The sequence below is a fragment of the Chlorocebus sabaeus genome, chromosome 10, assembly GCF_047675955.1.
Source record: "Chlorocebus sabaeus isolate Y175 chromosome 10, mChlSab1.0.hap1, whole genome shotgun sequence".
In the NCBI taxonomy this organism is placed as follows: Eukaryota; Metazoa; Chordata; class Mammalia; order Primates; family Cercopithecidae; genus Chlorocebus; species Chlorocebus sabaeus.
The window spans coordinates 4,172,220-4,187,027 of record NC_132913.1 but is presented as its reverse complement, the minus strand read 5'-3'; the positions used below and the strand labels follow the sequence as shown (position 1 = coordinate 4,187,027).

Sequence of the window (14,808 nt, the reverse complement as noted above, 5' to 3'; positions counted from 1 at the left end):
AAAGAAAGAAAGAAAGAAAGAAAGAGAGAGAGAGAAAGAAAGAGAGAGAGAGAGAAAGAAAGAAAAAAGAAAGAAAGAAAGAAAGAAAAGAAAGAAAAGAAAAGAAAAAGGAAAGGAAGAGGAGAAGGACAGAAGGAAGGAAGGAGAGAGAAGAAAGAAAGAAAGAAAAAGAAAGAAAGAAAGAAAGAAAGAAAGAAAGAAAGAAAGAAAGAAAGAAAGAAAGAAAGAAAGAAAGAGGAAGGAAGGAAGAGAAGAAGGAGGAGAAGGAGAAGGGGAAGGAGAAGGAAGAGAAGGAGAAAAGAAAGGAAGGAGAAAGAGAGAGAGAGAAAGGAAGGAAGGAGTGAAGGAAGGAAGGAGGGAGGAAGGAAGGAGAAAGAAAAAGAAAGAGAGGAAGGAAGGAAGGAAGGAAGGAAGGAAGGAAGGAAGGAAGGAAGGAAGGAAGGAAGGAAGGGAGGGAGGGAGGGAGGGAGGGAGGGAGGGAGGGAGGGAGGGAGGGAGGGAGGGAAGAAAAGAGACTACAGCTTGTTAGTCTCTGTGGGGCCTTGGGGCTCCTGGCTGCACTCGGAGGGCGCTCAGGTAGCGGGCCCAGCACAGCCCTCCCAGTGAAGGCAGGACGCTGAAGGAACCCCTGGAGGTCTGAGGAGGGTTCTGCAGTTTCTCAGAGGGTGGTGACAGAACTGAGCCTCAAGTACCCACAAGCGTCACCCACACCTCCACACCTCTGCATGGCTTGCCTCCCACCGGTGCCCTGCCTCCCATTCCCAAGGAGACCGCTTGCACTCAAAGCCTGGCCTCCAGATGGGCTTTGGGGGACCCAAGCTAAGCCAGCCAGGCTCCTGGGCCTGGGCACTGCCCTTCCCTTTGCTGTCCACCGTGCTGAGGTCACCAGCACCGCCTCACTCCATCTCAGCGGAAGAGGGGTCCGGGCACCCACACGGGCTCCTGAGCCCGCAGCTAACCGGGCAGACAGCGGAGAGACTCTGCCTCAGCCTTCGGGCCCCTCCCTCTAGGCCTGAACATCCAGGAGGAGCTGTTTCATTATCCCCTCAGGATGGAAAGTGAGGGACCCTGGTGACATGTGGTCACGATCCTTATTTATCTTACTTGAGAAATTGGGGGCTGTATTTCTCCCCAATTTATGTATAAGGACATAGATATCCAAAGAGCTGCAAACAGAAGCCCCACTCCATGGGGATTTGGACCGGGGCATCCGCGGGCGCCCTGGGCCTCCCTGCCTGGCCGCGGGCCATGATCTCTTGGAAGGCACAGAGGTGTTGGTGACGCTGGTTCAAAATGAATAATCGCAGTCTGCTAAGAGACAGGAAAATCACCACGTGGCGACCAAGGCTGGAGGTTCTGAGCTCCTCCTCAGAGGGATTTTCCTGAAATAGTGGCTGACCACCTCCTTCCCCTGCGCACAGACAAGGGCGCTGTGAGCTTTTCTGCCTCGGTTATCACTGAATGGACACCACAAAGCACTGCCTCCAAAGAGCTCTGCCCACCACCGAGCCAGCTTCTCCCCTCCCGGCTCCTGACGGGGCAACTTGGCACGGAGGAGGAGCGAGAAAACCCAGCAGGGCTCCTGTGTCTGTGAGATCACACAAGCAGGCTGTCAGATATCATTCATGGGGGGTTCTGTGCTTTTCTAAGAGCTGGATTTTAGGAACCAGCTTTGGAGGAGGGGGCCTCCCCCTGAGCTCTCCCTCCAGCCCCTGGCTCAGCCCGGGCCCACATACTCACGCCGAGATGAGCCCGGTGGCTCTGCCCCGCAAGTCTCGGTACTCCCGCCAGGATTCCATGTTGGCTCTCTGGGGCGCAGCGCCCTCCGCCCGGAGCACCTGAGCCACCATATCGCGGTCTGCAATAGATACTACAAACTGAGGACCAAAGTGAGACTTGAAGATTTTTCCATATTCCTGTGTGTGCTTCTGCTGCAATACCATGGAGAAATCGAAAAAGGAAAAAATACATAGGTATGATATTCCTTTAACAGAAACATCCTTGTGTGCTACAGGAGCAGAAAATTGGGGCAGAGGGAAGTGCTGTCTAATACAGAACTGAATCAGAGCAGTAATTTACATATTGCTGAGATAAACATGTTTTCACACAACCATCTCTTTTTTGTTGTTTTTGTTTGTTTGTTTGTTTGTTTTTAGAGACATAGTCTAGCTCTGTTGCCCAGGCTGGAGTGCAGTGGCATGAACATAGCTCACTGCAGCCTCCAACTCCTAGGCCCTGGCGATCCTCCCACCTTGGCCTCCCAAGTAGCTAGGACTGCAGGTGCACACCTCCACGCCCAGCTAATTTTTTTTTTTTTTTTTTTTTTGAGACGGAGTCTCACTCTGTCACCCAGGCTGGAGTGCAATGGCCGGATCTTAGCTCACTGCAAGCTCTGCCTCCCAGGTTCACGCCATTCTCCTGCCTCCGCCTCCCGAGTAGCTGGGACTACAGGCGCCCGCCGCCTCGCCTGGCTAGTTTTTTGTAATTTTTTAGTAGAGACGGGGTTTCACCGGGTTAGCCAGGATGGTCTCAATCTCCTGACCTCGTGATCCGCCCGTCTCGGCCTCCCAAAGTGCTGGGATTACAGGCTTGAGCCACCGTGCCCGGCCGCTAATTTTTTATTTTTTGTAGAGACAGGGGTCTCTCAATGTTGCCAGGCTGGTCTCGAACTCTTGGCCTCAAGTGATCCTCCTGCCTCAGCCTCCCAAAGTCCTGGGATTACAGGCATGATCATGGAAGTTTTCTTATTCTTTAGGGATATGTTTTTAAAACTACCTTAGCTGTGTGAAGCAACAAGAGAGAAATGTCATTACAAAAGACAAATGTCCAGAGCAAACAGGGCCCTGTCTGCCAGCACCTTCCCATGGGCCCAACAGTTCTACCTAAGCAGTACCAAGCCAACTCTGCAGAGGAAGCCCTCTGTGGACAATCTGTAACGAGCCTCTAAACCGACTCCCAGCAAGAAAATGAAGGGAAAGTCATCTGGATTGGAAAGGAAAAACGCAGGCTATCTCTATTGGCAGAAGACATGATCTCACATATAGAAAATCCTAAGGAACCTACTAAAAAACTGTTAGAACTAATAAACAAGTTCAATAGGACACAATATCAATATACAAAAATCAGTTGCATTTCTATACATTAGCAGTGAACAATCCAAAATGAAATTTAAAAAGCAATTCAATTTACAATAGCATCAAAAAGAATAAAGTACTTAACCAGCTGCAGTGACTCATACCTGTCTATAATCCCAGCACTTTTGGGAGGCTTAGGTGGGTGGATTGCTTGAGCACAAGAGTTCGAGATCAGGTTGGGCAACATGGCAAAATTCTGTCTGTAAAAAAAATACATGGCTGGGTGCGGAGGCTCATGCCTGTACTCTCAGCACTTTGGGAGGCCAAGACCAGTGGATCACCTGAGGTCAAGAGTTTGAGACCAGCCTAGCTAACATGGTGAAACCCCATCTCTACAAAAAATACAAAAATTAGCCAGGCATCGTGGTGTGCGCCTGTAATCCCAGCTACTCGGGAGGCTGAGGCAGTAGAATCACTTGAACCCAGGAGGTGGAGGTTGCAGTGAGCCACAAGACCACACCATTGCACTCCACCCTGGGTGACATGAGCAAAACTCTATCTCAAAAAAAAACATATATATACAAAAATTAGTGAGACAGCAGTGTGAGCCTGTAGTCCCAACTGCTCAGGAGGCTGAGGTGGGAGGATCATGTGAGCTCAGGAGTTGGAGGTTGCAGTGAGTGAAGATTGTACCACTGCACTCGGGCCTGGGTGACAGAGCAAGACTGTCACAAAAAATAAATAAATAAATAAAATTATTAGAAATAAATTTAACAGAAGTGTAAAACCTATACTCTGAAAACTACAAAACACTGTCTGAAGGAATCTACAAAACATTATTTAAAGAAATCTATGAAACATTGTTTAAAGAAATCTACAAAACATTGTTTAAAGAAGTCTGAAAGAAATGGCAAGACATGAAACAAATGGCAAGACATCCCATGTTCATGGATTGGAAGACTTAATATTGTTGAAATAGAAATACACCTCAAAGTGTACATGGATTCAAAGCAATCCTTGTCATAATTCCAGTGCAAAATTTCTTCGTAGAAACTGATAAGCTGATCCTGAAATTCATATGAAAATGCAACAGACCTAGAATAGCCTAAACAATCTTGAAAAAAGAAAAAAGCTGGTGGACCTCCATTTTCCTGTTTCAAGACTTAGCACTATGGGAGAGGGGCCAAGATGGCCAACTAGAAGCAGTGATGCTCAGAGGCTCCCAAAAAAAACCTTAATAAGCATGTGAACCCTTCACTGGTAGCCAGGGTATCCAAGCTCTCTCATCAAAATTGACTAGAAGGCTGGCATAACCCACAAAGAGAAGGAAGAACAGTAGTGCGGTGGCCCACCCGAGAGCCACACGGGAAGGGAACCCCCTCCCCACAGCCAAGGGAAGTGGTGAGTGAGCGGGCTACCCAGCTGGGGAAACTGTGCTTTTTCCACAGAACTGTGCAACCCACAGATCGGAAGATCCCACTCTCGAACCCATGCCACCGGGGCCAAGCATCCCAACCCTGGTATGCACAGATTCCTACAGCCTCTCAGCTGGAATCTGCTTAAGCCTACTGAACTCCCGAGGGGAGGGGCGACCAGCACTGGCTGCAGCTGCCTGCTGTCTAAGCCATTTGAGCTCCTTGGGGGAGGGGCAGCAGCCTGCACTGGGACTCACAACTGCCTAACGCCTAAGCTCCCTGGGTGGGGGAAGGGCGGTGCCCATTTCTATAGCTCCAGGCTGCACTTTTCCCTTGCTGGAGCCAGGGAGGTTGAACAGCTTGGTCCCAAGACTTTTCCCCACAGTTCAACACACCAGCTGTGGCAGTCAGCAGCTAGAGCGCCTCTTCAAGTCTAACCCTGATCCATCCTTCTCCTCAGTGGTGGGGAATTCCAACAGGATCTCCAACAATTCCAGCCAAAGGCTCAGGGACAGAACCCTGATCTCCCTGGGCCTGAGCCCCTGGGGGAAGGGGTGGCCACAGTCTCTGCGGACCAGCAGACTTATCCTCTTCTCCAGGTAGTTCTGAGGAATCCAGGCAGCCCAGACTAGTGGGTTTCCCCCCAGCAAAACACACCCTCTCCACCAAGGGACAAAGTGCTTCATTAAATGGGTCCTGCTCCCCATGCCATCCAACTAGGTGAGAACCTCCAATAGGGGTTGTCAGACACCCTATACAGGAGCAATCCTACTGGTATCAGGTTGGTACCCCTTGAGGTCAGAGGTCCCAGAAGAAGGAACAGACACCCAGCATTGCTGCACTCCAGCCTCCTTGAGTGATATCTCCAGGCACAGGAGCAAATCAGATGAATAGGGCCTGAAGTGAATCCCCTGCAAACTGCAGCCGCCCTACAGAAGAGGGACCTGACTATTGAAAGAAAAACAAACAGAAAGCGACAACAACAGCATCGATAACAACAACAACAACAAAAAGGCCCCCACAAAACCCCCATCCAAGGGTCAGCAGCCTCAAAACTGAAACTAGACAAACTCACGGATATAAGAAAGAATCAACAAAAAAATGCTGAAAACCCAAAAGACCTCAGTGCCTCTTCTCCTCCAAATAATCACAATGTCTCTCCATCAAGAGCACAGAACTAGATGGAGGATCAGATGGATGAATTGACAGAAGTACACTTCAGAAGATGGGTACCACATAAACTCCTCAGCAAGTGCAAAAGAACTGAAATCATAACACTCTGACCACAACGCAATGAAATTCGATCTCAGGATTAAGAAACTCACTCAAAAGCACACGATTTCATGGAAATTGAACAACCTGCTCCTGAATGACTCCTGAGTAAATAATGAAATTAAGGCAGAATCAAGAAGCTCTTTGAAACCAATGAGAACGAAGAGACAACATACCAGAATACCTGGGACACAGCTAAAGCAGTGTTAAGAGGGAAATTTATAGCACTAAATGCCCAAATCAAAAAGCTAGAAAGACCTCAAATTGACACCCTAACATCACAATTAAAAGAGCTAAAGAGGCGAGAGCTAACTAATCCAAAAGCTAGCAGAAGACAAGAAATAACTAAGATCAGAGAAAAATTGAAGGACATAGAGACATGAACTACCCTCCAAAAAAATCAATGAATCTAGGAACCGGTTTTTGGAAAAAATTAACAAAATAGACTACTAGCTAGACTAATAAAGAAGGAAAGAGAGAAGAATCAAATAGATACAATAAAAAAATGATAAAGGGGGTATCACCACTGACCCCACAGAAACACAAACTACCATCAGAGAATACTATAAATACCTCTATGCAAATAAACTAGAAAATCTAGAAGAAATGGATAAGTTCCTGGATGCATACACCCCACCAAGACTAAACCAGGAAGAAATTTAATACCTGAATAGACCAATAGCAAGCTCTGACATTGAGGCATTAATTAATAGTCTACCAACCAAAAAAAGCCCAGGACTAGATGGATTCACAGCTAAATTCTACCAGAAATGCAAAGAGGAGCTGGTACCGTTCTTTCTGAAACTATTCCAAACAATTGAAAAGGAGGGACTCTTCCCTAACTCATTTTATGAAGCCAGAATCATCTTGACACCAAAACCAGGAAGAGACACAGCAAAAAAAGAAAACTTCAGGCCAATATCCCTGACGAAGATCGATGCAAAAGTCTTCAGTAAAATACTGGCAAACCGAATTCAGCAGCACATCAAAAATCTTATCCACCATGATCAAGTCAGCTTCATCCCTGGGATGCAAGGCTGGTTCAACATACACAAATCAATAAACGTAATCCATCACGTAAACAGAACCAAGGACAAAAATTACATAATTATCTCAATAGATGCGGAAAAGGCCTTTGATAAAATTCAACATCCCTTCACATTAAAAAATCTCAATAAACTAGGTACTGATGGAACATATCTCAATATAATAAGAGCTACTTATGATAAACCCACAGACAATATCATATTGAATGGACAAAAGCTGGAAGCATTCCCTCTGAAAACTGGTTCAAGACAAGGATGCCCTTTCTTACCACTCCTATTCAACATAGTATTGGAAGTTCTGACCAGGGCAATCAGACAAGAGAAAGAAATAAAGTGTATTCAAATAGGAAGAGAGGAAATCAAGTTATCTCTGTTTGCACATGACATTATTGTATATTTAGAAAACCCCATCATCTCAGCCCAAAAACTTCTTGAGCTGATAAGCAACTTCAGCAAAGTCTCAGTATACAAAATCAATGTGCAAAAATCACAAGCATTCCTTTACACCAACAATAGGCAAGCGGAGAGCCAAATCATGAATGAACTCCCATTCACAATCACTACAAAGAGAATAAAATATCTAGGAATACAACTAACAAGGAATGTGAAGGACCTCTTCAGGGAGAACCACAAATCACTGCTCAAGAAAATAAGAGAGGACACAAACAAATGGAAAAACATTCTATCCTTATGGAGAGGAAGAATCCATATCGTGAAAATGGCCATACTGCCTAAAGTAATTTATAGATTCAATGCTATTCCCATCAAACCACCACTGACATTCTTCACAGAATTAGAAAAAAATTCTTTAAATTTCATATGGAATCGAAGACCCCATATAGCCAAGACAATCCTAAGCAAAAAGAACAAAGCTGGAAGCATCATGATACCTGACTTTAAACTATACTACAAGGCTACAGTAACCAAAACAGCATAGTACTGGCACCAAAACAGACATATAGACCAATGGAGCAGAACAGAGACCTCAGAAATAACACCACACATCTACAACCATCTACGCTTTGACAAACCTGACAAAAACAAGCAATGGGAAAAGGAACTCCTATTTAGTATATGGTGCTGGGAAAACCAGCTAACCATATGCACAAAACTGAAACTGGACCCCTTCCCTACACCTTATACAAAAATTAACTCAAGATGAATTAAAGACTCAAGTATAAAACACCAAACCATAAAAACCCTAGAAGAAAACCTAGGCAACACCATTCACACATAGGCATCGGCAAAGATTTCATGACAAAGACACCAAAAGCAATTGCAACAAAAGCCAAAATGACAACTGGAATCTAATTAAAGAGCTCCTGCACAGCAAAAAAAAAAAAAAAAAAAAAAAAAAAACTATCATCAGAATGAACAGGCAACCTACAGAATGGGAGAAAGTTTTTGCAATCTACCCATCTGACAAAGGTCTAATAGCTGGAATTTACAAGGACATTGAACAAATTTACAGGAAAAAAACAGTCCCATCGAAAAGTGGGCAAAGGATATGAACAAACACTACTCAAAAGAAGACGTTTATGTACCCAACAAACATATGAAAAAAAGCTCAACATCACTGATCATCAGAGAAATGCAAATCAAAACCACAATGAGATACCATCTCACACCAGTCAGAATGGTGATTATTAAAAACTCAGGAATAGATGCTGGCAAGGTTGTGGAGAAACTGAAACACTTTTACACTGTTGTTGGGAATGTAAATTAGTTCAACCATTGTGGAAGACAGTATGGCAATTCCTCAAGGATCTAGAACCAGAAACACCATTTGACCCAGCAATCCCATTACTGGATATATACCCAAAGGAATATAAATCATTCTACTATAAAAACACATGCACACATATTTTTACAGCAGCACTATTTACAGTAGCAAAGATATGGAACCAACCCAAATGCCCATCAATGACAGACTGGATAAAGAAAATGTGGTACCTATACACCATGGAAAGCTATGTAGCCATAAAAAAGAATGAGATCATGTCCTTTGCAGGGACATGGATGAAGCTGGAAGCCATCATCCTCAGCAAACCAAACACTGCATGTTCTTACTCATAAGTGGGAGTGAATATTGAGAACACAAGAATACAGAGAGGGGAATAACACACACCAGGGCCTGTTGGGGTGGGGGTTGAGGGGAGGAAACTTAGATGGGTCAATAGGTGCAGCAAACCACCATGGTGCGTGTACACCTATGTAACAAACCTGCATTTTCTGCACATGTATCCTTTGTTTCGTTTTGGGTTTTTTTTAGAGGAAATAAAGAAAAAAAAGACTTAGTACAAAGCTACAGTAACCAAGACAGTGCAGTAATGGCATAATCATTGGCTTAGAATTAAGACCCAAATACCTATGGTCAACTGATTTTTATCAAGAGTACCAAGATAATTCAATAGGAAAAGGATTTAATAGTCTCTTAAACAAATGACACAGGGACAACTGAATAGCCACAAGCAAAGAATCAATTTATACCTTTTTCTCATACCATATAAAAAATTATCTCAAAGATCTAAATGTAAACGCTAAAACTATAGACTCTTAGAAGGAAACATAAGGGTAAATCTTCATGACCTTGGGTTTGGCATAATGTCTTAAGATATGATCCCTAAAGTACAAGTAACAAAAGAAAAAAATTGATAATTGGACTTCATCAAAATTTAAAACTTTTATGCTTCAAAGAACACTATTAAGAAAGTGAAAACAAGGCCAGGCACGATGGCTCATGCATGTAATCCTAGCACTCTAGGAGGCCAAGGCAGGTGGATTGCTTGAGCCCAGCCTGTGCCACATAGCAAGACCCTGTCTCATTAAAAACTAAAAATAAAATTTAAAAAAAGAAAGCAAAAACAACCCTTCAGATGGACAAAATATTTGCAGAGCACATATCTGATAAGCGACTTGTACCTAGAATATATAAAAACTTACAAATCAGTAGAGGAAGGAAGGAAGGGAGGGAGGAAAGAAGGAAGGAAGGAGAGAGAAAAGAATGCAATTAAAAACTGGGCAAAGGATTTCAATGGACATATCTCCAAAGAAGATATACAAATGGTAAATAAGCACATGAAAATATGCTCAACATCATTAGTCATCAGGGAGAGATAGCACTTCACACACACTAGAATGGCCGTAATCAAAAGGACAAGTAATAACAAATGTTGACAGGGATGTAGAAAAATCAGAATCCTCTTACAATACTGGTGGGGATGTAAAATGGTGCAGACACTCTGGAAAACAGTCTGGCAGTTCTTCAAAAGGTTAAATGTAGAATTACTATTTGACCCAACAGTTCCACTCCTAGATACATATCCAAGAGAAATGAAAACACATGTCTACACAAAACCTTACACACAAAAGTTCATAGCAGCATTATTCATTATGGCTAAAAGGTGGAAACAATCCAAATGTCTATGAATTGATGAATGGATAAGTAAAATGTGGTATAGTCATACACTGCAAAATTATTTGTCCATAAAAAGAATGAGGTACTGATACATGCTACAACATGGGTGAACCTTAAAAACATTATACTGAAATGTTTAAAGTGAAAGAAACCACCCATAAAATATCACATATTACATGATTCCATTTATATGACATGTCCAGAATAAACCACTCTATAGATACAGAAAGTAGCTTGATGGTTGCCTAAAGCAGGGGGAATAGGAGAGTTGGGGGTGATAGCTGATGGATATGGGATTTCTTTCTGAGGTCGTGAAAATGTTCTACAAGTTGACTGTGGTGATTTTTGCACACTTTAAATGAATGAATTATATGGTATGTTAATTATATCTTAAGAAAGCTGTTACCCCCTCCATAAAAAGAAATCACAATAAATGTAAATGGACTAAATTATTCAATTAAAACACAAAGCAATGAGCCTCTAACATGGCTCAGCATAACACAGACAAGGCTGGGCTGGGGAAAGTTACTAAGACTCTCTTGGCTATCAGCCCAGTTTTCTTTTTTTTTTTTTTTTTTTTTTTTTTTGAGACGGAGTCTCGCTCTGTCGCCCAGGCTGGAGTGCATGGCTGGATCTCAGCTCACTGCAAGCTCCGCCTCCCGGGTTCACGCCATTCTTCTGCCTCAGCCTCCCAAGTAGCTGGGAGTACAGGCGCCCGCCACCCTGCCCGGCTAGTTTTTTGTATTTTTTTTCTTACCACTCCAACTCTCAATCTCAGAAACAGCAGGCCAGGAGCACTGTCATTTCTCTACTCTTTTACTCACTCCTTCTGCAGACCTGAAAATGAAGACACTCAGACTAAACTGGAATGAGTCCATCTTCAAGGGGTCACTTCTGCCTAATAAATAAGTGACCCCCAAAGAGTTCAGGTCTCTAAAGGGGCCCACTGAAGGAATGACTGGTAACAAGAACTACTGGGAAATGGGCCACACCTCAAGCAAATCCAGCTACTGAATTGGGTACAATCAGCACAAGCGAACTGGAGGTAGAAATGATACAGTTTTCATCACTTTCTGGTGGTGGGTCATGGTACTAGTACTGGTGGGCACAGTACTTAGAGTTTGCTTGGATGTTAAGAGCACAGATTCTGGAGTTTGAATCTGGGCTCACAGTTTACTAGCTGAATAACCTTTAGAAGTTAGGTCCCACTATGCCTCAGTTTCCTCACCCAAAAAATGGAGAAATAAGTTTCATGTAAGACCTGAAACTGTGCCTGGCACATGAAAAGAATTCTAGAAATACTGATCGTTATTACGTGTTATTATTACAGTTTCATAACACTAAGCTTATTTGACCTTATCATAACCCACGAGAGGAATGGGGATTGCTAATCTCCTTTACAGATGAGAAAACTGAGGTGCAGAGAGAATAAGTGACTAGCCCAAGGCTCCACAGGTGGCTGCAGAGGGCCAGTATTGGAGGGCAGCACTCCTGGTATCAGCCATCCTGCCGCTCTACCACACCCTAAACAGCATCTAGTGACCCAGATTATGATTTCTACTCTGCCAATCACCAGCTGCCTGACTTTAGGCAAGTGGCTTAGGTAACCACCCAGGTTTTTCCCTCTGTAAAATGAGAGGTGAGCTATATAGGTGAATTCTAAGAGCCCTTGTTTAGCTAACGTTCTATGATTGCAAGGGGAGCGCACGTGAACTGGATGTGATGGGTCACAGAACAATGAGCAACCTGGAGAGCAGGAAGAGAGGGTTTTTCTAGAACCATGTGTTCCAAATTGGGATTCCTCAGAGGGGCTGCTGGAAGGTGAGAGTTCCCACAAGTACCCTATTTGAGGGTTGGGGTAGTGCCACTTGGAGAGTAAAGGAAAAGAACTTTTCCTTTATTTCCTTTAATCTCCAGGTCCTGTCTGCGAGTGGTGAGAAGGCACCAAGTGAGTCAGTTGTGACTCTCTGCTCTGTGCCCCAGGGCCCTGGGTGTGGTGAAGGAAGCTGTCTGAGCAGCGGGCAGGAGGGGCTGAGCTCAGGGTGAGGGCTGGTGGCAGGGCGGGTGAATGGAAAATACCCATCTAAACTGCCACACATCCTGACTGGGTACAGGCTTCAACAGGGTCCGTCTCAAAGAAACCTGTGCCCATCAAACAAACTCTGGGTGAGATGTGAGGATAAAAGCAGATGGCAGTAAGGGTGGATAAAAGAAAAATTAAATTACACTTCAGAAAGTAGGCTGTACTGAACTCATCAACAGCAAATAAGAAAACACTTTTTACTGTATTTGAAAGTTGCCATCCTCATATCTTATCAGATTCTACATAGAAGATCGTTTTTGAGCCCTCTGAGCATTGGGGTGGGGGCGGGGGTTTGGAATTGTGTAGGGTTGGTGTGCCGGACTTGAGGAGGGACGATTGGGACTTTCCGGCATTAAAATTAAATTAAATTTTAATTCCCGGCCGAATTAAAATTGCTCCACGCGCGCCCGTTTTTCCATTAATGAGGTGTGGGGCTTCTCCGTCCCGTTCATTGACTGAATGGCTGATGGAACGAAGGAAAGACTGAAACCCAGGTAGGTAGTTAGAAGAGGCTTCGATGGAGAAGGGTCTTGAAGGACCGGAACTCTGGGCAGAAGGACAGGGCTGGGTGGGAGCAGAAGGGGGCGTTCTCGGAAGACGCCAAAAGCCCCCATCCCAGAAATAACAGCGCGTGCTGGGCCGGGCACCTGGGGAGGCGGGTGATGGGCAAAGGCATCCGAGGGCGCCGCCGCGACTCGCGTTCCCGGCCCCTGCCACGAAGGGCGCAACGGAGGTGGGCGTGGGAAGGGCAGCACTCAGGCTCCGGGTGGGAAGCGCGCGGAATTCGTCGGCCCGAACGCCCTGGCGGGGGGCTGGGACCCCTGGGTTCCTCCCGCGTCCCTGCCTGCAGTCCCGGCGCGAACTCCAGGTGTCGACCCCAACTCCGGCTTAGAGTCTACGGAACCCCGAGCTCCGTCCCCTCTACCCCCGCCTTTACAAAACACAAAAAGGACTAGAAATGAATACAACACGGTCTCGGCTACGGAAGGACACCGAGCTCCCCAGAGCCCAGCGCTCCCCGCGGGCCGGCCCCGGGCCGCAGCCCCCTCGGCCCTAGCTCCGGGATCCCGCCCGCGCTCCACTCCCCGGCCCCGGCGGCGTCCACCAGGCGCCCGCTGCCCCTCCCCAAGTCTCCTGCTCCGGGTCCTCGGCCCTGGTGCCCTCCCCGCAGTCCCATTCGCGGCGCCCCCTCCCCAGGTTCCCCAACCAGGCAACCCCGGCCTGGGTCCCTCCCCGGGACCCGTCCCTGGAGACACTGCCCGCCGCCTCTCGGGCTACCACTCGCCGAAACCCCATCCCTGACACCCCTCCCCGCAACCTCCTCCCTAGGGATCCCTGCTGGGGCCCCTCCAGGGGACCCCTCCCAGCCGCCACCTCACGAGACACCCATTCCCCCTGCCTCTTCCCAGCCGTTCCTTTCTGGCCCCGTTCCTGAGCTCCCTCTGCCAGCTGCCTCTCTCTGGGGTCCCAGTTTCGGAGACCCCTCCCCAACGCCCCCGCCCCGCTCCCCGTTCCAGCCTCCTCCACCCCGGATCGCCTTCCCGGCGTCCTCTCCTTAGCGCCCCTTCCTGCGAACCTTAACCGGACAACCCCAGTCCAGTTCCCCCCACCCACCGCGGCGCCCCGTGCCCGGGGAGCGCTACCCGCCGCCCCTCCCTGGGACTCCCCCACCCCGCTCCCCTCCCTGGCGCCCTCCCGCCCGCGCCGTCAGCCCTCTGGGCAGCAGCCCCGGCTGGCTCCCTCCCGGCGCGGCGCGCGCTACCTGGATCTCGTGGATGCGGCTGAAGCCGTCCCTGTAGAAGAACTCCGCCAGGTTGGCGAGGGTCCGCGGCCCCGGCATGGCGGCGAGGCTCCGGGGACCCTCGGCCCGGCCCCCGGCCGGCTGCGCCCCCGGCCGCCCGGCGCCTTTGTCCTCGGCCCGCGCCCCCGCCGGGAGCCGTGCGCCTGCGGGTTGGGGCCGCCGCGGGGCCCCGCCACCCAGGAGCCCACCCCGCTCGGGCGCCGGCCGCAGCCCGGCTCTCAGGATCCGCGCCAGCAGGGCCATGGCGCTCGTCTGCATCGGCTTGTTTGAGCAACTCTGTTTCGGGGGCTGCCCTTTGGGTTACTGTTTCCTGCGTCTTAACTTGTCGGAGCAATGCTTCTCCACACTCCTGCTGCCTGGGCATCAGTTTACACAGACCCTTATTAAAGGCTCCCTCCCCTGGGGCTGGGGAAAAGGCTGTGATTAGACTGCAAGAGAATGAGGCTATTATTATTTCTTCACATCGTATTAATTCACACTTAAGCGTTGCTTGAAACCACCAAGTTTTAAGGTCAACCCCACTTCCAACCATGGCCAAAGAAAGAAAAGTCTACCGGGATTTTTTAAATTATTACCGTCCTTCGAAATGACTACTGAAGGTATACTAAATAAATCTTTGGTCTTTTTGGCATTTTAGAAGCAGTTCTTTATGGTTTCAACTTAAATTATTGTAACTCAGCGTTCAAAGGGGGGAACAAA

General features: G+C 47.0%; 1 protein-coding gene across 2 annotated transcripts in view; it reads right to left on the bottom strand.

Moving 5' to 3' along the window:
* CYP27C1 (cytochrome P450 family 27 subfamily C member 1) overlaps positions 1–14,352 on the bottom strand; it is a 35,250-nt gene extending 20,898 nt beyond the window's left edge. Inside the window, exons 1-2 of one of the 2 annotated variants that reach the window (XM_007964619.3) lie at positions 14,071–14,352; positions 1,741–1,931 (exon numbers count right to left, since the gene is read on the bottom strand). In XM_007964619.3, the coding sequence (XP_007962810.3) occupies positions 1,741–1,931; positions 14,071–14,352 (473 nt within the window). The remainder of the gene's footprint in view (positions 1–1,740; positions 1,932–14,070) is intronic. The other variant, XM_073020259.1, reaches the window with a different exon arrangement.
* Between the last annotated feature and the right edge of the window lie 456 nt (positions 14,353–14,808).